The sequence below is a fragment of the Phocoena sinus genome, chromosome 6 (assembly GCF_008692025.1).
Source record: "Phocoena sinus isolate mPhoSin1 chromosome 6, mPhoSin1.pri, whole genome shotgun sequence".
Lineage (NCBI taxonomy): Eukaryota > Metazoa > Chordata > Mammalia > Artiodactyla > Phocoenidae > Phocoena > Phocoena sinus.
Window position 1 is genome coordinate 91607698 of NC_045768.1, and position 26529 is coordinate 91634226.

The 26529-nt window shown below is 37.0% G+C and overlaps 1 protein-coding gene across 8 annotated transcripts in view; it reads right to left on the reverse strand.

The window, feature by feature from the left end:
* MFSD14B (major facilitator superfamily domain containing 14B) overlaps positions 1–26529 on the reverse strand; it is an 80799-nt gene that overhangs the window by 35713 nt on the left and 18557 nt on the right. For 7 of the 8 annotated variants that reach the window (XR_004350421.1, XM_032635433.1, XM_032635439.1 and 4 more), the window contains one exon: positions 12600–12695. The exons of the other annotated variant lie outside the window; for it this stretch is intronic. Coding sequence is in view for 6 of the 7 variants with exons in the window: in XM_032635433.1 (XP_032491324.1) it covers positions 12600–12695 (96 nt within the window). In the remaining variant the exon portion in view is untranslated. The remainder of the gene's footprint in view (positions 1–12599; positions 12696–26529) is intronic. 8 annotated transcript variants of the gene reach the window in all.

The following is a 26529-nucleotide window of genomic DNA, read 5'->3' on the forward strand; positions in this document are numbered from 1 at the left end:
ATTCAGAATTGTGGTTGTCTTTGTGGGGGAGGCAGGGAAAGAGTAGGCAAAGAGGACACAGAAATAAATTGTTGTTGGGTTAAGCATGGGTTCACAGGTGTTCCAAACATCCTTAAAAAATATGTTATAGAAATAAATTTTAAAAACAAAGAAGGATAAAACATAAAATAAGGGGGGATGAATGTTTCATTCCATGAGTGAAACAATGAAATGTATCACAAAAAAAGAGTTATGATTAATCTAATTCTATGCACCTGAAGTCCTATGAATTATAAAAAAGGGGGGCAGGATAGAGCAACTGTATTCTAACTTTAGACAGTTTATCTCCACAGGTTCTTCAAAATATGAAATTAAAATGTATCCATAGAAAAATTACTTCCAATCTATCTCCTAACACATAATTTTTAAGGTTTAGAAAATATCTGTCATCTAAGCTAGTGGCATTTGAACTCTACTTCCTGTACTGAAAAAAACAGAAAAGTAAATGAAGGACACCAAATATCTCAAGCAGAAAATCATCAAAGTTTTCAGAAAAATCTTCCTTAAATAACAAATTTCAGAGGATACAGAGATACAGAAATTTTCTTTAAAGAAAAAGGAATACAAATCAATATTAGAACTGTTTAATAATTTGGCATATGCACCACCGAAATATGGTTCAATAGCAAAACACCAGAGTCAGTATATTTTAAAAAAAGTTTCTCTGATCCTAGGTGTGCCAGTTATTTATCCATTGTCTCTTAGCCCCACTTTTTCCCTATTATACTCTGTCAGACCAAGGCTGAGAGCTTACACATATTTTTCAAACTCCCCTTTGCCCATGGATTTCTTCACAGTTTTTGCCAGTGGGAAACAATAGGGTTGGGGTAGTGCTGGTGAACACTACACCAATAACTTCAGAGCTGTCTTCATTCTGTCAAAGGGGCAGCAATGCTTCTCTTCTGCTGCCCCCTGCTTCGTCCTCACCCTCCAGACCTCTGACCTCTCCTAAAACAATTCTACACTCAACATGACCCAAACATGCATTCACTTATGCAGGTGATACAATCTAGGAATAAGAGATAACCTCTTTAATTTGGCAAAACCATACCCATGTATGAATGACAGAACTTGGATTTACTGAACTGCACATTAAAATAAAGATCTAATGGAATTTCTGGCAGTATGAGAGACTGTTTCTGGGTAATAGAGCCATGATGCAGGAAGTTCCTCTAAAATTTTTCAATCTGTGCTTTTTAAAACTTTCCTACTTTTTCCTATTTAAAAAAAAAGAAATAGTAAAGTTTTATTAAACAAGTACGTAAAACAAAACAAGTCAATAAAATTTTTTTTACAAAGCTAAGGACTAAACGTTCACAAAATAAAGCAGCTGAAAACAGCAACGTTCCAAACTTATGATAAATTCAAAAAAATTAAAATAAAGTATATAATTTTACTACAAAAGACAATAACTGTTACCATAATAAAGTAAACCTAATGATAAAAAGTATATTAAATATCTCAGATAAGATCAAAGCTTTCATTTTAAATATCTTTCTATACTAAAAACTTCAAGAAAGATATTATCTTTTTTCTTGAGAAGGAATACAGTAAACATAAAATACAATGGCATTTGCTTATCACTTAAAAAAAAATTTAGAAACTTCAGAGAACTGAATTGACTTCCAGTACAATGAAGCTAATAAATATCTGTGTGTGTATATATATTACATTCAAACATACACACATATACAGCTGTTCTTCTCCACTTCTACCTAAAGTATCACTGATATGACAGAAAAAATATGAAACCAATTTATAGCATTCACTATTTACTTGGAAGAATAGTGAAACACTTCTGGATGATACAGAGGAGATGGGAAAACGCTGAAAATGAACCCTAAACGAGTTGAAGAAAATAGTCACATGTTAAGGTGAAAAAGATCCTTGAAGTAAATTTTTCAGAATCCAAGGAAAAAACAAAAAAACAGAACTGGAGGAGGAGGAAGAACATCCATAACTGAATAGGTCATTAAAAGGTTACAAAATAAGCCCCTGCTATCTTGCTCTCAAAGCTGCTGACCTCTATATTTGTCCCCAAGATAACAATCACAAGCATAGTTCTCTGAAGTGGGGCTTGTAAGTGGGATACGTGCAGAACTGAATGGGGGTGGGATTCAAAACTTAGTTTCCCAGGTCACTTATGGCTGCCAAGAGTGCCACAAAGCCTTACAATCACTTGAGAAACTACTTCAGCACTATAGAGGAAATCCCAGAGCACCCAGACCTCCAGAACTCCTACAAGCAGTGCTTGCATTCGGTACTACAGAACAGGGATTTCCACCTGGGCTGGAGAATGACACTCTATAAGCTACCTGAGGTGTCTAGAACATGGGTGGCAAATTGGTAAAATGATATGCTTTCTGACTCATATTTTCCAAAGTGAGCTGGCTGTCATGTGTAGATTTCAGGAAATTTCACCAAACTCCATATGGTTTTCTAGTATTTCATAGGAAGTCAGAAGATTTCAAAACATGGGGCCTGAACAGCCATGTCACCGACTGGCTAAGTAGATAGTGGCTGCTGCAGTAGAAAGAGCATGTATTCCACCGATAACACCAACCCATTCTTACCCCCACTTCTCACATTTACTACACTTGCATAGCCCCAGAAGACGTTTGTTTTCACAATCCCTGACCTACCCCCTAATCTGTAAATATAAATATGTATAAAATTCAACAAAAGAAGTTGAAAAAAACCACTGGAAGGCACAAAAAAGAACACAGAATATAAAGCAAACTTCAACAAATTTCAAAGAACCGAAACAATTCATCACAATATGTTCTCTAATAATGCAAGCTAGAAAAATCCCAAATGTTTAGAAATTAGAAAATATACTTCCAATAATCCGTGATTCAAAGAAGTTATAAGAAATATTAGAAAAAAGAATGAACTAAATGATAATAAAGATACAATAAATTAAACCTCATGAGTTATATGTATATCAATATTAATGCTTGAAAGGAATTTAGTTTTAAATACTTATAACTGAAAACCAGAAAAGGGCTGAAACCAATGTTCTAAGCTTCTTTATGAAGAAGCTAGGAAAAGAACAGCAAATCCAACCCAAAGAAATAAGGAAATGAGGTAATGTTTTAAAAAAGAGAAATCAGGGGCTTCCTTGGTGGCGCAGTGGTTGAGAGTCTGCCTGCCGATGCAGGGGACGTGGGTTCGTGCCCCGGTCCAGGAAGATCCCACATGCCGTGGAGCGGCTGGGCCTGTAAGCCATGGCCGCTGAGCCTGCGCGTCTGGAGCCTGTCCTCCGCAACGGGAGAGGCCAGAACAGTAAGAGGCCCATGTACTGCCAAAAAAATAAATAAATAAATAAAAATAAAAAAGAGAAATCAATGAAATAAAATCCAAACATTCAAAAATGGAAATCAACAAAGCCAAAAATAACTTCTTTGAAAGCTTAGTAAAAGTGATAAACTATTAATAAGATTAACCAAGGGAAGAAACACAAATTACTAATAACAAGAATGAAGATTACGTACAGCAAAGGAAACCATCAACAAAATGAAAAGGCAACCTACTAACTAGGAGAAAATATGTGCAAATAATGTAACTATAATAGGTTAATATCCAAAATATATAAATAACTCATACAACTCAATAGCAAAAAACAGAACAGTGTGACTAAAAAATGGGCAGAAGATCTGAACAGACATTTTTCCAAAGAAGACATACTGATGGCCAACAGGTACATGAAAGATGCTTACTATCACTAATCACCAGGGAAATGCAAATCAAAACCACAATGAGATATATCATCTAACACCTGTTAGAATGGCTATTATCAAAAAGACAAGAAATAACAAGTGTTGGCGAGGATGTGGGAAAAGGGGAACCCTTGTGCACTGTTGATGAGAATGTAAATTGGTGCAGCAACTACTGGAGGACAGTATGGAGGTTCCTCAAAAAATTAAAAATAGGACTACCATACGATCCAGCAATTCCACTTCTGGGTATTTAGCTGAAGAAAACAAAAACACTAATTTGAAAAGATTTATGCACCTCTGTGTTCATCACGTCATTATTTACAGTAGGCAAGATATGCAAGCAACTGAAATGGTCATCAATGGATGAAGAAGATGTGCTGTGTATGTATGTGTGTATATATACACACACATATATATGAACATTAATTAGTCGGCTATAAAAAAAGAATGGAGGGCTTCCCTGGTGGCGCAGTGGTTGAGAGTCCACCTGCTGATGCAGGGGACATGGGTTTGTGCCCCAGTCCAGGAAGATCCCACATGCCGCGGAGCGGCTAGGCCCGTAAGCCATGGCCGCTGAGCCTGCGAGTCTGGAGCCTATGCTCTGCAACGGGAGAGGCCACAACAGTGAGAGGCCCGCGTACCGAAAAAAAAAAAAAAAAAGAATGGAATCTTGCTATTGGTGACAACATGGAAGGAACTTGAGGGCATTATGCTAAGTGAAATAAGTCAGACAGAGAAAGACAAATACTGTATAATTTCACCTATATGTAGAATCTAAAAAAACAAAAGCAAAAAACCAAGCTCATAGATTTGTGGCTGCCAGAGGCAAGGGGGCAGGGAGTAGGCAAATTAATGAAGGGGGTCAAAAGGTACAAACTTCCAATTATAAAACAAATAAGTCATGGACCTAGAGACCGTCATACAGAGTAAAGTAAGTCGGAAAGAGAAAGACAAATATCGTATGATATTGCTTATATGTGGAATCTAGATAAATGGCACAGATGGACCTACTTGAAAAGCAGAAACAGATGTAGAGAATAAATGTATGGATACCAAGGGGGGAGGGGGGATGAACTGGGAGGTTGGGATTGACATATATACACTACTATGTATAAAATGGATAACTAGTGAGAACCTACTGTATAGCACAGGTGACTCTACTCCGTGTTCTGTGGTGATCTAAATGGGAAGGAAATCCAAAAAAGAAGGGATATATGTATACATTGAGCTGATTCACTTTGCTGTGCAGCAGAAACTAATGCAACATTGTAAAGCAACTATACTCCGATAAAAATTAATAAAAAAGACAAAAAAAAACCCTAAACAAATAAGCCATAGAGATGTAGTGTACAGCATGCTGATTTTAGTTAATAATACTGTATTGCATATTTGAAAAGTGCTAAGCAGGTATATCTTAAAATTAAGTTCTCATCACACACAAAACTTGTAACTATGTATGGTGATGGAAGTTGACTAGATTTACTGTGGTGATCATTCTGCAATATATACAAACAACAAATCATTATGTTGTAAACCTGAAACTAATGTTATACATCAATTAGACCTCAATTTAAAAAAAAGGAGGGGCTTCCCTGGTGGCGCAGTGGTTGAGACTCCACCTGCCGATGCAGGGGACACGGGTTCGTGCCCTGGTCCGGGAAGATCCCACATACCGCGGAGCGGCTGGGCCCGTGAGCCATGGCCGCTGAGCCTGAGCGTCTGGAGCCTGTGCTCCGCAACGGGAGAGGCCACAACGGTGAGAAGCCTGCGTACCGCAAAAAAAAAAAAAAAAAAAAAAAAAGGAAAGAAGATATCATGAACTTTTTGCTAATAAACTAGACTCTTATACGTTTAGTGAAAAAATTCTTTGAAAAACACAACTTACCAAAACAGACACTAGAAAATATACATAATCTGAATAGTCACATCTCAGTAAAAAAATGAAATGTTATTAAAAATCTTTGCTAAAATAAACAAAAGAACAAAAAACTTCAGCCTCACCAAATTCTTCCAAACATTTAAAGAAGAAATATCAGCAATCTCACTCAAACTTTCCCAGAGAATGAGGAGACCTTTTCCAAATTAATTTTTATAAGGCCAACAAAACCTTAATACTAAAACATGATGAGGACATCACAAGAAAAGAAAATTACACTCCAATCTCTATTGTGCCCATAATTGCAAAGACACGAACAAAATACTAGTAAATCATATCCAGTGATAGTTTTTAAAATTATATATTTCTCATAACTGAGTGGAATTTACTACAAGAATACAAGGGTGGCTTAATATTCAAAAATCAATATAACTGACCACATTACCAGAATAAAGGGGAAAATCTAATTATCTGGTTATATGCAGAAACTTCATCTGATAAAAGTTAACACCCATTCATTATAACAATAAGCAAAACAGAAACAGAAGGGAACTTCCTTTCTCTGATAACGAGTGTCTATAAAAACAATCTACAGCAAACATCATACTTAGTGGTGAATTTTAGAATATCATATCATTTATGAGATAAGGACACCCACTATGACTGCTTCTATTCAACCTTACACTGGATGTCATAATCAATACAACAAAGAAAGAAAAAGAAATGAAAATAAAAAAGATTGGAATGAGTTAAAAACTGTCATTATTCACAAAAGATATGAATGTGTAGAAAACCTACAGATAAACTATAAGGATTAATAAGTGAATCTAGAAAAATTACTAAACACAAGGTCAGGACACAAAAACAAATTGTTTTATGTACCATCAACAATTAGAAAATTAATCTTTAAAACTACATTATTTACTATAGCATCAAAACCCAAATACCTAGGAATAAATCTCGTGAAAAATTCATGCGCTGAGAAATCTAAAACATTATTCAGAGAAAGTTTTAAAGACTGAATAAAAGGAGAATATACCATGTAGATCAGAAGACTCAATAGTGTAAAGATGTCAGTTCTCCCTCAATTAATCTGTAGTAATGCAATCACAATCAAAATTCCCAGCAAGATATTTTGTGAATATTGAAGAGCTGACTACAAAATGTATATGGGTATAGAAAAGGCCTAGGCAATCTTGAGGAAGAAGAACCAAGTTATGAAAGTTATATAAGATATCAAGATATTGCTATGGAAATCAACACAGCATAGTATCGACACAGGATACATACACAAATAGAATACAAAACCTAGAAACAAATCCATATGAATATGGCTGCCTGCTTTATGACAAAGTTGACACATACAGTGGGGAAAGAAAGATATTTTAACATAAATGATGCTGGTTCAACTATATATTAATATGAACCAAAATGAATCTTGACCACTATAAAATACAGTGATTTTTTTCTAGATGTATGGTAGATCTGTGTGTGTAAAATAAACCAATAAAGCTCTGGGGAAGAAGAAAGTTTCTTTAGCAAGATTTTAAGAAAGCAACCAAACATAAGAAAAACATCAGTTAACTGAACTATGTAAAGATTATGAACTACTGTTAATAAAAAGACACTATTAAGAGAGTGAAAAGGCAATCCAAGGAGGGAAAAGAAATATGATCAGATATTCACATGGCAAATAAATATACATAAAGGGGGTTAACTTCATTGATCATTAGGAAGATGCAAATTAAGGCCACACTGTACCCATCAGAATGACTAAAATGAAACACCAACTGTGAGTGAAGATGTAGAGCCTGGCTTGTTGGAGGGCAAATTGATTCAACCACTCTGGAAAACTTTTGGCAGTATATACCTAAATTGAACAAAACCCTGCAATTTTTCTCCTAGGTATGTATTACAAGAAACAAGAAAAAATGTTTACACCTTAACTGATAAGACATATACAAGAAATATCACAAAAGCAGTATTTGTAATAGGCAAACACAGTAAACCCAAATGTCCATCAATGATAGAACGGATTTCAGAGATTTGCTAAAAGGATTCACAGGACTCAGAAACTGTTATACTCACAGTTATAATTATAGCAAAAGGATATAGCTCAGAACTGCAAACTCACTATTCTTGCCTGAAGTTCAGTAGCTTAATAAATAAATGCTTCTCAGTTTGTTGTGTGCTTTTGAATCCCAGAGCACTGAAATGGTTGTTTTTGACTGTTTTGTCCAGCTTTATTAGGACAGAATTTGTTGACCTCCTGTAATATCAAAAGTCAAAAGTCTGACAGTAATTTTTGAGGGAAAAAAAAAGATGAACTTTGCTTCCAAGACCTGTGAAACATTATGAAGTATGAGAGTCCCAAAAGAGAAGGAGAGAAAGGGGAGCAAAAATATTAAAAAATGGCCAAAAACTTCCCAAATTTGATAAAAAATATTAATCTACAGACCCCCGGAAGCCAAACAAACCCCAAGTAAAAGTAACACAAAAAGGGAATTCCCTAGCAGTCCAGTGGTTAAGACTCAGCATTCATTGCCAAGGGGGCAAGTTCAATCCCTGGTCAGAGAACTAAGATCCCACAAACTGCGGGGCATGGCCAAAAAAAATGTAACACAGAAAGATCCACACCTAGACACATTATAGCATAGTCAAATTGTTGAAAGACAAAGAGAAAATCTCTAAAGCGGCAAGAAAAAGGAAATGAATTACCGCTTACATCAGGGACTGACAGACTTATTCCATAAAGGAACATACAGTACATAGTAAATATTTCAGGTAAGGTTGTCTGTGGTGCAACTACTCAACTCTGCCATTGTAGAACAAAAGCTGTCACGTTCAATGGGCATTGTCATGGTCCAACAAAATTTTACATTTGAATTTCATATAATTTTCATGTGTCACCAAACACCTTCTTTTGATATTTTCCAACCTTTTAAAAATGTAAAAAACATTCTTAGTATACAGACCACATAAAAACACGCAGTAGGCCAGATTAGGCCTGTGGGCCATACTCTGCAGACCCCCTGACATCAAGAGAACAATAATACTTATTAACAGCTGACTTCCTGTCAGATACAATGGATGCCAGACAATATAATGACATATTAAAATGCTGAAAAATCTATGAAAAAAACAGAATGCACACTAAATATTTTATATACCAAATTTTAAGCCGAAGAGACCCACCAACAGTTTCCTTGTATTTCCATGTCAACTCTTCTTATAACTGTATTAATTAGGTAAGTTGGAAATCAGCATTGTTTTTTTTTAAGCATTCACAAGTTTATAGATATAAAAGCATGTTACAGATTACAACATACAACACACAAAAATAGGTCAGAAATAAATGCCAAACAAAGGTCACTGCGTCTAATTAATACTCATGATATCATAACGGTCAGCTTGGCAAAAGAAGGCAAAGATTTAACACACTGTCATCATATATTATGGATACCTTTAGTGAATGCTACTTATTTTAATAATTATATGACACACAAGATGGTAGGTTCTGGGTACTTTGGTCAAAACACCATTAGGAACCTGTCAAAACCATAAAAATGAGCCTGGAAAATCTTATGAATCCAGAAAGCAAACAGTGTCCATGTGACTATAGTTAGAACTTACTTCCTTTTCATGTGCAGAGCAAATCATGCCTCAAAGTGCCTGTGTATTATGCCCAAAATGCCTGACAAACAGCCCTATCCATTCCATCCACCTCAACTCCCAAGAGGAAACACTGATTAAAGCAAAGGAAGCAGAAGCGCTGGACTGTGGAGCAAATAAGGGGCTGATGAGATAGAATATATGTTTGTTAAATGAAAACGTATTTTGAGAGTAAGTAAGAAGGGATAGGAAAACTGAATGCAGCAGGGAAGTGTTTAAAGAGAATTCTTTGGATTATTAGATCACCATACAGACAGAAGATGGTATAGTAAGGAATATTGAGTCCTTGAATCTCTATCAGGATTCCAGGAAGGTGAGCTTATAAAAGAAAATCTGCAAATTGCAAAACTAAAATTCTTCACTCACAAGAATATTAAGTATATCTTTATTGAAATAAGTGTTCTATTTAAATATACCTAAAGACTTTTAAATAAATTTAATCAGATTACTTTATTTATATTAAAATGAGATCAGGCCCTCTAAAAGGATGCACATTTTGAGTAGAGGGTAGAATGTCAGGCAGGGATGTAAGACAAGAGAAAGGTCATTTTTATGTACGAAGAACTAATAGTACTACTAGAAGGTTAAGGTCACTGTGTAAGGCCAACTTTGCAGTTTTGCTTCAGTGTATTAGGGGTGGAGACCTTTCTGATGGTGCTTAATTAGCAAACTAAAGTTGTAATCTATGACATGGCCACATGAGACAGGCAACAAATCTCAGAGAAAATGACTAAGAAGAAGAAATTGTTCTACACTACTTCAAACAGAGGGTCCTAATGAATGCTAGGATGAAGAGATAGTCAGATTGGACAATATATGAATATGTATGTACTGTTCTGTATTTCCAAATCCTCATCTCAAGACTGTATTTTCTTGCTTTGGAAACAGGACAGAGTGCTGCCCACTAGCTACAGCAAGGGGGGAAAAAAGAAATCTTTCTTTTCAAAAGGAGGAGTGAACCAGTCCCCCCATGTCAAAAAAGAAAAAGAGTTAAACTGTGGTGTAAAATCTGGGGGAGATAGGAAAGTAAAGGACATTTAGCTTAATTTAGCAACACCAAGAGCTTAGAGAAAGAGAATAAGCACATCTACTAACTCAACAACACTTCTTCTATGACACTGTAGAGTGACGCTAGTAACCTGTATTCCTCACATAAATGTTCTTTTTAACCAAATCTTTGCAAGAAGCAAAATTGCTCAGAAACTGCAAAGAGGCAGTAAGCAGCACTTAAGCTGGTTTCTAAGACTGCACTGCAGGGTCTAACAGGGACACAGTAACCCTAAGAAAATTATCTGCTTTGGGCAGTAAGAAGGAAGAAGGTGCATTAATTAGTCCATTAACTTATTAACTAAATTTAAAAGGGATCTGATAATCTGGTCTAGGGTCAAAAAGGCCCAAGGATTTTAACCATCTGGAAGGAGGTTTTAGAATTTCTCACATGGTATCAAAAACACTACAACATTCTTCATTTCAATTTGAATTCTTACCAAATGAAGAATGATTACAGAATTACTTCTACATTTAGCAATTATAGGCAACGGGTTGCATCAGAAAAATACTAGTTTGAAACTCTTAACTTTGTAAGCTAAAGAAACTGTGGGGAAAAATTTAGAGAACTAGGGCCAAAAATTAAAAATTAATTAAAAATTATTTTTATATGGGCTTCCCTGGTGACACAGTGGTTGAGAGTCCGCCTGCCGATGCAGGGGACATGGGTTCGTGCCCCGGTCCGGGAAGATCCCACATGCTGCGGAGCGGCTGGGCCCGTGAGCCATGGCCGCTGAGCCTACGCGTCCGGAGCCTGTGCTCCGCAACGGGAGAGGCCACAACAGTGAGAGGCCCGCGGACCAGAAAAAAAAAAAAAATATTATAACAGTTTATTAAAATGAGCAGCATGGTGTGTCTATATTTACACTAAAAATATGTCTTGGAGAAGCAATAACCTGACAACACATTATGTGTGTGCCCACAACACATACATTTGTTCAAAGAAAATACACGTTGAGCATCAACTGTGTTCCAGGCAGCCCTAGGCACTAGAGACTGTGATTCACACAGCACGCAGGATTTCATGAAACTTAAAATGGAGACCACTTATCCCCCATTAACTAATAACCAGTTACCTCCTGCAGTAAAGCATTATGAAGAAAAAGGAAATGCAATGAAAAAGAATAAAATAGAGGATAAAAACACAGGCAGTTTTTTAACCTGTTCCATCCAAAATGTAATTTTAACTGTGCCAAAAGAGTTAAAAACTTTAAAAAGGGTATAGCAAAGTCATATGTAAGGCTAATAGTCATCCTCTAAAGTTCTCTATTTTCTAAACCTAATTTGGGAACAAAGTTTATCTGAACCCAAAGGGATTCTCTGGTAAGGCAAAATGGTGATTGGGAAGGGTTAACCAAAGATTTTTTTTTTTTTTTTTTTTTTTGCGGTACGCAGGCCTCTCACTGTTGTGGCCTCTCCCGTTGCAGAGCACAGGCTCCGGACGCGCAGACTCAGTGGCCATGGCTCACGGGCCCAGCCGCTCCATGGCATGTGGGATCTTCGCGGACCGGGGCACGAACCCGCGTCCCCTGCATCGGCAAGCGGACTCTCAACCACAGTGCCACCAGGGAAGCCCTAACCAACGATTTTTAAAAAACAATTTAAGTCAACTGAACTGTAAGGCCAATTAAAAAATATCTTTACTAAAACTGTGTTAAGTAGTTACTAGGCACCTAAAATCTGCACCCCAATCTTTTCTTCAGCATCTCCCTTCCCTCTAACCACACTATATATCAAACATCCAAGTTCTTACTAAGAAATTCAATGGCTTCTACAAAGAAATGGCTGTAGGTCAGCTATCAAAAGCGGAAATCGGGGCATTCTTACATTCATCACTGTCATTGTTAAACGGTACTTACTAATCTCCTGTTACTATGTTCTTAAATCAAAGGTCATTACACCCATACAAAGGAAGTTACAAACTTCAACAAAGCTTTGCAATAATTTCTTAAAGACTTCTTAAAGATTTTCCTAGATATACAGACTGTAGTTCATTCACAGCACTCCCAAGATTCTGGGAGTGGCCCTGCTACCCAGGAATATTTAATAAGCAGGTATTTAGTTGCAGGTGGTTCACAGTCTACAACAGTGGAAACAACCCAATAGTAAACAGTCTTAAATTATTGTCAAGAGCTACTCTCAAATACATACCTAGACATATAGCTCTGGGGACATATGCTTAACAATGTCTCTGCTCTCATAAACAAGGACCTAGTTCAGTTAACACTGGAGTTGTCAATACTTACAGTTAACATTGGAGTTGTCAATAGGCCCCATGCAAAGAATTCAAGGAAGATGACAATAGCAGCATGGTGTACACTTGGTCGGCCAAAGCCTTGTAGCTAAAAAAGGAAGGAAATTATTATGAAAAATAGTAAACAGCTATAAGAAACTCATTATCCTAAAATGGTATCTAACATACACACACACACACAAACTGTATAAAATAAACTTAGGACCTACCTATATTATTTAAGATAAAACTTAATTCTGTGGTATCTCTGATTTCTTCATCTTCCCTAATCATGGAAGGTGCCATTGATGAGACTTTCTACTTGTCCCATCAATGCAAATCACTGGAACTTTGGTAGGAAATCAACTGCGTCTTCAAGAGACTGGAGTTCCAGGACCTGAATATTCTGTCTGAACACATTAATTATGTGTTCCTAAGCAATTTGGCCTCTCTAAGCCTGAAGTTTCCCTTGCTACACAAGACTGGTAGGCAGGGGGTCATATGCTCAAAAGCTTCAGAGGCAGCATAGATGATGTAAAATTATAGGAGGTGGGGGAAGAACAATAAGGACTAGGTCAAATCTGAAAACACACTTTGATACCTCAAGGTGTCAAAATCCAGCTTTCTGTTTCTGTTTTGTTTGAAAACTGTGCCTATTCTGCTAGTTTTCTGCAGTTTATGACTTCTGGAGCTAAAACCTGAAAGTCCACTCAATTTAATGTTCTTTGTGCCAATGGTTTTTACAAAATCAAGTGCTGTACTAGCATTTTGTAATAACTGGAAGTGATACTTACAAAAGACTTTGCAAAATCCCCATTATTCCTAAGCTTATATTTTTAAGACTTCAAAAGGTAAAAGCACATCTGCATGGTTTAATTAGAATCTAATCATGAGGAAATGATCAAATTCAGATTATGAGACATTCTACAAGACAACTGGCCTGGTCTCCTTAAAAATGTCAATGTTGGGGCTTCCCTGGTGGCACAGTGGTTGAGAGTCCGCCTGCCGATGCAGGGGACATGGGTTCGTGCCCCGGTCCGGGAAGATCCCACATGCCGCAGAGTGGCTGGACCCGTGAGCCATGGCCACTGAGCCTGCTCGTCCGGAGCCTGTGCTCTGCAAAGCGAGAGGCCACAACAGTGAGAGGCCCACGTACCACAAAAAAAAAAAAAAGTCAATGTCATAAAAGACCAAAGTAAAGGTAGGAGACTTGTACAAATTAAAGGAAACAAGAGTCATAGAAAACAAATGGGGGATCCTGAACTGGATCCTGGATAAAAAGGAGACAAGAGGAAAAAATTTCAATATGTACTATATATTAGATAATCATTTGGCATTGAGACAGGAAGGGGGCAGGGCACAACCTTTAAAAGAATGACATGGCCTGAGGACACGATAAACTGGTTAGAACCAACTAGGTTCAAGATGGCGCACAAGTCGACTTCCACTAGACCTTGAGCCTCAGTATATGCTCACTGTAACACATCAGCACACTAAATGACACACCCACAGGTGCCATAACAGTTCCAAGGCTGACCATAAAAGGTCAACAAGTGGGAAATGGCCCAATTCCTGGAAATCCCCATCCCTTCCCCAAAATAGCTGGAATACTCCTCCCACTCATTAGGCTATGAAATTACCTACCCCTATAAAAACTGACAACCCCGTACCCTGGTGCCTCTCTCACCTTCTGAGATGGCCCACACTCTGTATATGGAGTGTGTTTCTACCTGAATAAACTTTCTTTCACTTTATGGCTTGCTCTTGAATTCTTTCCGTGCAAAGCCAAGAACCCACACTTGGTGGCTGTCCCAGGGACTCGCCTGAGATAGGAGGTGACCATCCTCTCACTCCTCGCTATCTTTCCTGCAACAGCCTTAATGTTACTGCAACTTGTTGTCAAATGATTTGGAAAAAAAAAAAAAAAAAGGAACATATATACTTTCTAAAGCAAATGTCACAAAATTTAATTTTGTTATGAATTTAGATGAAGGGAATGACTATTCATTTTACTATTCTTTTAATTTTTGTAGTTTTGAAAATTTTCAAAACGGGCCAAGAACAATTGTTATTAAAAATCCAAACTTGTAAATTTCTAGATTTTTGCAATGTCTAATAATAAGTAGTTTTAAATGTCACTAAATAAGACATTTGAAAAACAGAAAGCATTTTACAAAATTTAAAAGAAAAAGAAGCAATTAAGCGTCAAACAACTAAAAAAAAAGATCTTTAATATAACCCAGGCTTCAAACCATGTTTTGAAACAAGGAGGGAAGGGGGTAGAGCACAACCTTTAAAAGAATGACATAGCCTTGGATACAGCATAAACTAGTTAGAACCAACTAGGTCCAAGATGGTGGTAGATTCGACTTCCACTAGACCTTGAATCTCAGTATACACTCATTGTAATACATGAGCATGCTAAATGACATACCCACAGGCGCCATGACAGTTCCGAGGCCAATCACAAAAGGCCAAAAAGTGGGTCGTGGCCCAATTTCTGGAAATCCCCATCACTTTCCTGAAATAGTTGGAATAATCCTCCCACTCGTTAGCCTATGAAATTACCCAGCCCTTAACAACTAACCACCCCATATTTCAGGGCCTCTTGCCTTCTTAGATGGACCACACTCTGTCTGTGCAGTGTTTCTCCCTAGGTCGCTCTGACTTTCCGAGACAACTGCATTCTGTCTATGGAATGTGCTATCTCTCTAAATAAATCTACTTCTTACCTATCACTTTGTCTCTCACTGAATTCTTTCTGTGACAAGACATAAAGAACCTGAGCATCATTAAATCCTGAGACCAGGTGTGTGACCTCAATTAAAAGACAGTGGGTTCAAGTCTGGGTTCGAATCCCAGCCTGTGGGTTCAAATCCCATCTGAGCTGTGAGGTTTCAGTTTCATCAGTTCTTTATCAATAGAATAGTGAATGGAAATGGTAGCAACTCATCAGCCTCTGCCTGTGAGGAGACCTTCTGCATCAGTTGTTCCAGCCACTGGAGTCAGAAACTGCCATTGTAATTGTGCCAATAACAGCGTACCTTTCCATCCTAGCTCCTTCACCCTCTGCAGGGCAGCCAGAGCAACCATTTAAATGTAAATCAGATGTTACTCCTCTGCTCCACCCTCCCTAGCTCCTACGGCACTTGGCCACACATCTAACACATCCAACTGGTCCTACACGTCCCTATTCCCTTGTTATGCTCTATTGTTTTCTAGAAGATGTCTAACAAACTTCATTCTGTTTATTGTCTACCTCCCCTGGAATGGGAATGTAAATGCCATGAAGGAAAAGGATTTTTTGTCTGTTTTGTTCAGAGATGTATCCCAAATAGCTCTTCTCTCTATATAACAAGCACTTGACAAAATACACATGATATAGAAGAAGGAGCTCTTCTGATACTGATGTCTTTTCTCTGGTCTTTTAAACAGCAAACCCCAGAATGTAGAAAAAAATGACCCATATTCCTCAAAGAAACAGTATGGGGTGGAGGGGAGGAACAATATACTACATCAGTATATAGATTAAAACAAATTTAAGAAATATTAACCAAAAGCAATATGTGCACTTTGGGTTTTGACTCAAACTAACTGGAAAAAAATTGAGTCAACTGTGAAATAAAATTCATATTTTATGCCAAGACAAGAAAAATTTAAACATAAAAAATTTTCTCTTCCATTTGGCACCCCCTGTCTCCCCAGTGTGGATTGTGTATCTGCATTATGCATCAACCAAACCTTCCCCTTCAGCAGAAATTTCCCCTCAACCATGAAGAACAACATTCTCCTAAGTCAACTCCTTAAAGATAACATCTTTTCTTGATAAGGTGTCACATGGCACTCAGATCTGGATTGTGTGAACTGTCAATAATATGTCATTTGATGGACAACCCTCTGTCTCAAAAAAGCTTAATATAACTGTGTCTTGACTTCTGATGGGCCAAACAGTTCTCAGAGTTTTCTGAGATGCTCTTCCCAGTTATAATCCTCAAATTTGGCTCAAAATTTTCCATTTCTTTCTTAGATCGACTGATTAATTTTTCATCAACACAGTCATGGAAATTTGAAAATGGAATATTAAATGATACTCAAGACTTATACTCATTGTAATAATGGTACTGAAGTAAGATTTTTTAAAATATCCTCACACATTAGAGCCACATGCTAATGTATTAAATTTTGAAATAAGAAGATATCTGTAATCTGTTTCAAAATCTACAGCATGATAACAAAAGCAGAAGTGGTGGCAAAAATAACTTTTAAAAAAGTAAATGGGTTATATGCATTTACTAATAATTTCCAAATTATTTGGGTGGAAATTCTGATAGTTACCCACCCCACACTGCAAAGAAACTACTCTCAAACTGCGAGTGAATATGTCAACAAATAGCCTAACTATTCCTTTTAAATCATTTTGTTTATCAAGCATCATGCACACAAGAATTCAAAACAAAACAAAACAAAAAAACCCTCTGAAAACCACTCACAGTAGAAAGCATAGGGGGGCCACCCTATTTCTCATTTGCAATTTCTGTGATTTAGTGCTTCTTTCCCAGGCAAGCTCTATTTATGGAGACCACTGGAAAAGAGATCCATGTGGCTGCAATGCTGATTAAATATAAAAACAGGTACACACTTTTGTCTGTGTGCACATATCATTATATAATTATGCTATTTTTAACACCTTGCAAAAAACAGACAACGCATCTTTTGTTCAAACATTAAAAGCTTACACCTGTCAGTGAGAAATTGTTTAAATTAACAAACACCTCTTCTAAAATGCAAACACTTTCTTTCACCTCTACATAAACTACTTCAATTGAATTATCATTCATCCCTAGCAAATACCAATGTGGCATGACAGCCGGGCCCTGGTATGATGGGAACTTTGTGTGGGCAACTGGATATGAAATGGTGACAAAAATAAATCTGCTTTCCTTCCAACTCTTCCTAAGCTCTTGGTGGCTAGTATGCTAATGAAAAAAGTGACACAGGCTTCTCCTTTAAATTATGAGCTAATTAGAAAGTATTTATCAAAGCTTAACTGATTATTTCTTGTTGAACATTATCTAGTGCAGCCTCTGTGGATCAGTTCAATGTCTCCCCTCTCCATTTTGCCTCTTTATAAATCAGTATGGAACATCTTGAGATGTTTAGAAGCAGAGGATGAAAAGTGTGTGATGATGTTTTTACACACTCACATTACCATCTCTCCCACAGATGATCCTGCCTTGACTCCTCTTCACTGCCCCCTCCAAATCTTTCTTGACACTACACTCAGAGTGATCATTCTAAAATACAAATCTTATTCTATTACTCCTGTAGAAGACTGCAAAAAATGAGCTATAGGTTCCTCCCATTCCTGTACACAAAACCTTTTTACAACATGACTGTGCTGTCAGTTTCATCAAAAGGTACAGTCTATTTCTCCACTTCCCTAGATCTGGGGTGGTTTAACAACTTGATCTAACCAACAGATAGGTAAAGTAACAACACGGACTTCTGACATAGGCCTCCAGAGGCCTTCTAGACCACATGAAGAAATACCATCTAGGCACAGGAGAATGAGAGCATATGAGGCCCTCCAGACCAACCAGTGAATAGCCATTGCCAACTGCCTGATACAGGGGCAAGGCCAGTTGAGATCATCCAACTCCAATCAAGCCTGCAGATGACTAAAGAAGTATGAGTAACTCCAAAAAAATCCAGTGAAGAACCCCACACTGAGCCTAGCCCAAACTGCTAACCCAAAGAATATTTGTTTTAAGCCACTAAGTTTTGGGGTAGTTTCTTATGTAGCAAATAGTAACTGATACAACTCCCCACCCCATTGCCCTCATGATTAATTTTAAACTCTTAAGATTATTTTTGAGTCTCTTTTGTAGCTCTCCAATATCATCCTTAGTCCAAACATAACTCAATGAAAAATGTGTGAGATTACCCTTCATCACAAACATCATTTTTTACTATTTTATTTAAAAGAGTAGATTGTGTAGTCACTATATGTGTTATAGACATTTGTGATTAGAAAGAGCAAACACAAATGTCTGAGAAATCATTTTTTGAACGCTAGACTACAAAAAAAAAACAACACTTCACAGTATCAGTGGTGTTCGGAAGCAGGGGAACGTGGGTGACAAATGACTTAAAATATAAGCATGTGAAACATGTTACAACATGAATGAACCTTGAGGACACTATGCTAAGTGAAATAAACCAGTCACAAAAAAAACAAATACTTTTTGATTCCACTAATATGTGGTATCTAGAGTAGAAGAACGCGTAGAAACAAAAGGTATGGGACTTCCCTGGTGGCACAGTGGTTAAGAAACCACCTGTCAATGCAGGGGACACGGGTTAAAGCCCTTGTCCAGGAAGATTCCACATGCCGCGGAGCAACTAAGCCCGTGAGCCACCACTACTGAAGCCCACGTGCCTAGAGCCCGTGCTCCGCAATAAGAGAAGCCACTGCAATGAAGCCCGCTCACTGCAACAAAGAGTAGCCCCTGCTTGCTGCAACTAGAGAAAGCCCGTGTGCAGCAGTGAAGACCCAAAGCAGCCAAAAAATAAATAAAATTTTTTAAAAAAACAAAAACAAAAGGTAGAATGGTGGATGCCAAAGCCACAGGCCAGGGTAGGAGGAAAGAGGAAATTGTTGTTTAGTGGGTATAAGTTTGTTTTGCAAGATGAAAATGTTCTGTCGATTAACAATGCAAATATAGTTAATACTACTGAACTGTACACTTAAAATTTACCATCTTATCCATTTTTATATTATGTGTATTTTACCACAATTAAAGAAAAATGTATATATACATACATTTACATATATAAGCATGTGGAATATTCAAAATCATGTAAGGGACCCCAAAAGCACATTCTTCAACAGAAGGAAAGGAAGCCTGTGTGATTAATGATGAGGCATCCATATGGATTAAGACCTATTTCTTTCAAACATAAACTTCAAATAGAAAGAGCCAAGAGCAGTTGTAGGTCTAGACTTGTCTTTGAGCTTCCTCTCACATGTAGGGTACTCCAGGGTGCTAAATGCAGGAAGTTTTTAACTCAGTGATGATTTTCCTAGCATATTGAAAGTTAGCTTATAGGTAAATAAAAGGCATTGTCCATAGCATTCTGTTTAAAAGACTGTATATTACCCGTCATAGGAAACAGTAAGCACTGATTTTATTTTTTTAGTATGAGGAATTTACATTGTATTGCTTAAGAAGGAAAACAACTTCTAGTCTCAGCTCTCTTTTTGTGTGTGTGTGTGTGTGTGTGTGTGTGTGTGTGTGTGTGTATGCGGGCCTCTCACTGTTGTGGCCTCTCCCGTTGTGGAGCACAGGCGCTGGATGCGCAGGCTCAGTGGCCATGGCTCACGGGCCCAGCCGCTCCGCGGCATGCGGGATCTTCCCGGACCAGGGCACGAACCCGTGTCCCCTGCATCGGCAGGTGGACTCTCAACCACTGTGCCACCAGGGAAGCCCCTAGTCTCAGCTCTCTTAAGCCTACTGTGATTCTCTCCTAAGGAGACATGACAAGGGGTTTAACATCACTCTGGCTATAGTATAGAAGCTTGTAACTAGTCATCAAAACAAGACATGGTGCAAAACAAGTACTCCATGGATTTCATTCAAAGTAGGACACAGCAACAAACCAATGAAATCACTGCACATATACTCCTAAAAGTTAGCTGATGAGCTTTAATACAAAGAACCAAAATATCAAATACATGAAAGGCAGTATTAAGGGAACTACATACTTGGACTTAGCACTTCTCTTCCACCTAATGTTTTATATAACAGTAAAGACTAATGAGTTTATTATTTTTCTGCATTCCTTTTTATGGAATATATACACTTAAAAACATTATAACTGTTACATGAACAAATGAAAGTCATAAAACTTTAAAGTAAGGGAATATACATGTTCTACTCTCCATAGGCAATCACAATGCTAGAAATCTGTCATATATTTTTATGAATGTACATTCACAGGTAAAAACATCCTTTTATATAAATGGTAACAGAATATAAATATTATTATTTTTTTTTACCTTATTCTATATCTTTCCATGTCACTGTATACAAATAGCTACATGGTATTCCACTGTATGAATATAGCATTATTTTAACCATTCCATATTGATCGATATCAATGGAGTTTCCACTTTTTCAATGTTGTTGCAATTAATAATTTTCATTTTAAAACTTTCTGAGATAATTTTAAACTTATAGAAAGCTGTAAAACCAGTAGAGTCCTTGTATACCCCTTACCAGCTTCCCCAAATGTTAACATCTTAAATAACTATGGTACAATTATTCAAACCTGGAAACTAACATTACTACACTACTTTAGCTAATCTACAAATCTTATTTGAATTCACTATTTTCCCCACTAATTTTTTCTTTTTCCTAGTTTAGGACCTAATCCAGGATTTCACACTGCATTTAGGTCTCGTGTTTCCTTAGGCTTTTCCAATCTGAGATGATTCCTAAGATTTTTATTTTTTATTTTTCATGATCTTGACACTTTTGAGGAGTTCTGGTATATATTTCACCAGTTATTTTGTAGAATGCCCTTCAGTTTGAATTTGTCTAATGTTCTCTCATGATTAGGTTGGAAATATTCATTAAATTTTTTTTATCGGGATATAATACATATCCCATAAAATTCACCATTTTCAAATATACAATTCAGTGGTTTTTCATATATTTACAAAGTTCTAAAACCATCACCTAAAAAGAAATCTCATATCCATTAGCACTCACTCCCCATTTTCTCCTCACCCCATCCCCTGGTAACTGCTAATCTACCTTCTGTCTCTGTGGATTTGCCTATTCTAGAATCATATATAAATAGAATTCACAAACGTAATCATAAAACGTGTGGCTTATTGTGTCTTGCTGCTTCCATTCGGCACAATATTTTCAAAGTTCATCCATGTTCATTTTTCAGTTCTATGGCCAAACAATATTCCATTGTATAGATATACTGCATTTTGTTTATTCATTCATCAGTTTAATTGACACTTGAGTTTTTCCTACCTTTGGCTATTATGAATAGTGCTGCTATAAACACTGATGTGCAAGTTTTTGTAGAAACATAGATTTCCAATTCCCTTGGCTATAACCAAGGAATGGAATTGTTGGGACAATTAATATCCTTTCATATATACAAATGTACAGCATTCTAGGATAAATTCCTAGAAGTAGAATTGCGCCAAAGGTTATATACACACTTTAAATTATAATAAGAACCAATTATAATCAAAAAGCTGCACAAACTGTGGGTAAAAAAAAATACACTTCAACTTACGTCAGCTAATCAACTAATATCTCTAACATAAAATTCTTCTAAAAAATCAAGAAGAAAAAGACTAACAACACAATAGTAAGATGGGCAAAAGGTAAGCACAAACAGTTCATAGAATAAGGTATCAAATAGCACTTCAACAACTTCATTCATAATAAGAAAAATGCAAAACTGAGGTTTACTCAGATAATTTCTCACTATCAGAATAGCAAAATTTCCGAAGTTTCACAATATTCTCTTACACTGCTAATGGGATGAAAAATGGTACAATGTGGCAACATCTAGCAAAATTACTTACATATTTATCCTCCAAAGAAACAATCCCACTTTAGGGATTTGTCCCAAAGACAAAACGGCCAAAATATGAGGTGTCATACGCACAAGGCTTTGGGAACACTCTGATAGTGCTTCTGCCTTCACAAGGGACTCGGTTCATTCAGTTAAGTACTGACAGAATAGACTATAGTAAATCCACACACTGGAGTATTATACAGTAATAAAAGGAGATGTCTACATATTGCTTTGGAGCAATGATCAGAATATGTTGTTAAGTAAAAAAAAGCAAGGCAAAAAAAAAAAAAAGCAAGGCACACAATACGGTGCAATGTACAGTACTTTTTAATCTAAGAGATGATCAAATAATATGAGTACCTATGCACACACATATATTTGCTTATATTAAAAAACAAAACACAGGTGGAAAGAAAAATAAGCAACCAAAGAAAAGCAGTTACATACAGAAGGAAGGAGGGAGAGAAATGGAGGCCACAGAGATGGTAGCAAGATTTCATACCTTGTTTTATATATTTGACTTTGGAACCATGTAAATGCTTTACCTAATTCTAAAACAAAATTAAATCCAAATGAAATAAATCAACCTGTGTATCAAGGTGTTGTTTAGTTGCTTTAAAACACAGAATTTGAATGCACATCCTTAGAGGCTACATTCTAAGGGTCAAAAAAATCTTGAACTGTTTTAAAGTAATCATGTTGGTACTAATAACATTGTTTTTATTTCCTGAAACTTTCAAATGTAACTAGTAGAACAGAGTAAATAAGGTACTATGCTATTGTCTCTAGGAACCAAGATTTTCTTTGTAAGAGAAAAAGACATAAATATAAAATCAAAGAAGTAAATACTTGAAATCCTAAATCTGGTTTAAAAATATCAGTATAGATTATGATACACATTACCTTAAAGGAAAATAGTTAGGATTTCCTAATTCTATTCACTGAAAAGACCTAGAAAAAAATGAGCAACCCAACAGAAGCAAACATCTCCTAGAGCCCAGACTGTGGTCTTGAAATATCATTTCCCACTAAAAGAAAATTGAACTTTTTAGACAATGAGCTGATTCCAGGTTTGGGGCAAAATATGTACATGATCCTGGAACATATCTTTCCAAAAGCAAAGATGCTATCACAGACTACAGTCATATCAAAAGGATTCAGGAGCCAACCTGAAGGAAACCTCACTGGGCAAAGACTGAGTAAAAAGAGTAATGTCTGCCACAGATTGAAACATATATATATGCAAATTTGTAAGTCCATCAATCTTTGGTGGATGCTAGAAAACTAAGCCATTATTCTGAAAATTGGTAAATGTGGAGTAAAAAAAAAAAAAGAGAGAGAGAGAGAGAAGCACTTATTCTGCTTTTCCATATCTCAGGGTAACCCAATACTGATTAGCTAAAGTTCTCCTTTTTAAGAATTTCAATAATGAATGAAGAAGGAATGATTAACATATAATCCTCACACTTTGTAATAAGCTCACTTAAATAGTAAATCTAGGCAATAACTATTAATGGCTGTTAAAGTCATTAGGTAAAAGTGAACAAGGTACTTCATGAAGGAATAATCAGACTAACACCTGAAACCTGATCATTCATAACATCACTAAGAGAGTCAAAGATTATTTCTTGCATCATGTGCTACAACAAGAAATAACACCACTTATAAATTATTCTTGCCAAAATAAAATAAAACAAACAAAAGCTTGGATTCAACTCAGCTGATACTTAAGGACCAGTTTACACAAAATGCAGATGAAATAAGACTGTTTCAACTGGTGGAGTAGAGGGATGAATATATGAGTGTATTCACAACTGAATATAAGTAAACAACAAAAAAAAACTTTTTAAAAGTTACCAAAAATTTTAAAAAGAACCTGTCTCATTAATAGTGTTTGAAAATACCTGTTTCCCCATATTCTAAGACTACAAATAATTTTTTAAATTTTGTTACATTTTTAAAATGATTATCATTTTATTTTGCATTTCTCTGATTACAAGTGAGGTTGAGCTTCTTTCCATGATTATTAGGAATTTATATTTATTTTTCTATGAATTGTCTGTTCATTCTTCGCACACTTTTTTTCATAAAGAGTATAATCTTTCATATTTATTTATAGGACCTGTTTACAATCAATATCAAAGATATTTATATTGTGCAACCTTAAATCATTCTCTCTCATCCACTAGCAACCATACCCTTTAAAAATAAAAGATACACCCTCTTTTATCTTTAGTAGAAGATGGTATTTAAGGTGAGAGTTTCAGCCATTTTGACCAGCCAGAATAACCTAGAAGGGTAGAGGGCAATTTCTTCCTACCAAACAGCTGGGATGAGAATGGGATGCAACTTTAGTGGCTGGACACTACTTGCCCCAAAGCTGTTGCAGTAAGAGATGCTGGGACACCGGACGGAAGCCAGAAGAAGGTGAGAATTCCTACCACATCATTCAGTCTCCTGGATCTCTGCCTGCAGGGTGTGTTGGAAACAAGAGTACAGTGTGGTTGAGAGGTCCTGGTGCTCCGGCCACGTGTCAGGCCTGAGCCTCCAAGGTGGCAGGTCAAGACCAGGACACTGGACCACCAGCGACCTCCTGGCCTCACATAATGTCAGTTGGTGAGAGCTCATCTAGAGATCTCTGTCTCAATACTAAGACCCAGCTCCACCCAATGGACAGCAAGCCCCAGTTCTTGATGCCCCATGCCAAACTAGCAAGACAGGAACACAACCCCACCCATTAGCAGAGAGGCTGCCTAAAACTGTAAGAAGTTCACAGACACCCCAAAACAGACCACCAGACACAGCCCTGCCCACCAGAAAGACAATATCCAGTCCCACCCACCAGAACACAGGTACCAGTCCCCTCCACCAGGAAGCCTACACAAACCACGGAACCAACCTCACCCACTGGGGGCAGACACAAAAAACAGCGGTAACTACGAACCTGCAGGCTGCAAAAAGGAGACCCCGACCCCAAACACAGTAAGTTAAACAAAATGAGAAGACAGAGAAATATGCAGCAGGTGAAGAAGCAAGGTAAAAAAGCTACCAGACCAAACAAATGAAGAGAAAATAGGCAGTCTACCTGAATAAGAATTCAGAGTAATGACAGTAAAGATGATCCAGGGGCTTCCCAGGTGGTGCAGTGGTTGAGAGTCTGCCTGCCGATGCAGGGGACACGTGTTCGTGCCCCGGTCTGGGAATATCCCACATGCCGTGGAGTGGCTGGGCCCATGAGCCATGACCGCTGAGCCTGTGCATCTGGAGCCTGTGCTCCGCAATGGGAGAAGCCACAACAGTGAGAGGTCCACAAAAAAAAAAAAAATTAAGTACAAAGAGAAATTATTAAAAGCAGCAAGGGAAAAGCAAAAAACTACATACAAGGGAATCTCCATAAGGTTAACAGGTGATCTTTCAGCAGGAACTCTGCAAGCCAGAGGGAGTGGCAGGACATATTTAAAGTGATGAAAGGGAAAAATCTACAACCAAGATTACTGTACCCAGCAAGGGTCTCATTCAGATTTTACAGAGAAATTAAAACTTTTACAGACAAGCAAAAGCTAAAAGAATTCAGCACCACCAAGCCAGTTTTACAACAAATGTTAAAGGAACTTCTCTAGGCAGGAAACACAAAGGAAAAGAACTACAAAAACAAACCCAAAACAATTAAGAAAATGGTAATAGGAACACACATATCGATAATTACCTTAGAAGTAAATGGATTAAATGCTCCAACCAAAAGACACAGACTAGCTGAATGGATACAAAAACAAGACCTGTACATATGCTATCTACAAGAGATCCACTTCAGACCTAGGGACACATAAAGACTAAAAGTGAGGGGATGGAAAAAGATATTCCATGCAAATGGAAATCAAAGAAAGCTGGAGTAGCAATTCTCATATCAGACAAAATAGACTTTAAAATAAAGATTATTTCAAGAGACAGAAAAGGGCACTACATGATAATCAAGGGGTCAATCCAATAGGGAGATATAACGATTGTAAATATTTATGCACCCAACATAGGAGCACCACAATACATAAGTCAAATGCTAACAGCCATTAAAGGGGAAATTGACAGCAACACAATAATAGTAGGGTTACTTTAACACCACTTTCACCAATGGACAGATCATCCAAAACAAAATAAAAAAGGGAACACAGACTTTAAATGACACATTATACAAGATGAATTTAATTGATATTTATGGGATATTCCATCCAAAAACAACAAAATACACTTTCTTCTCAAGTGCTCATGGAACATTCTCCAGAATAGATCATATCTTGGGTCACAAATCAAGCCTTGGTAAACTTAAGAAAACTGAAATC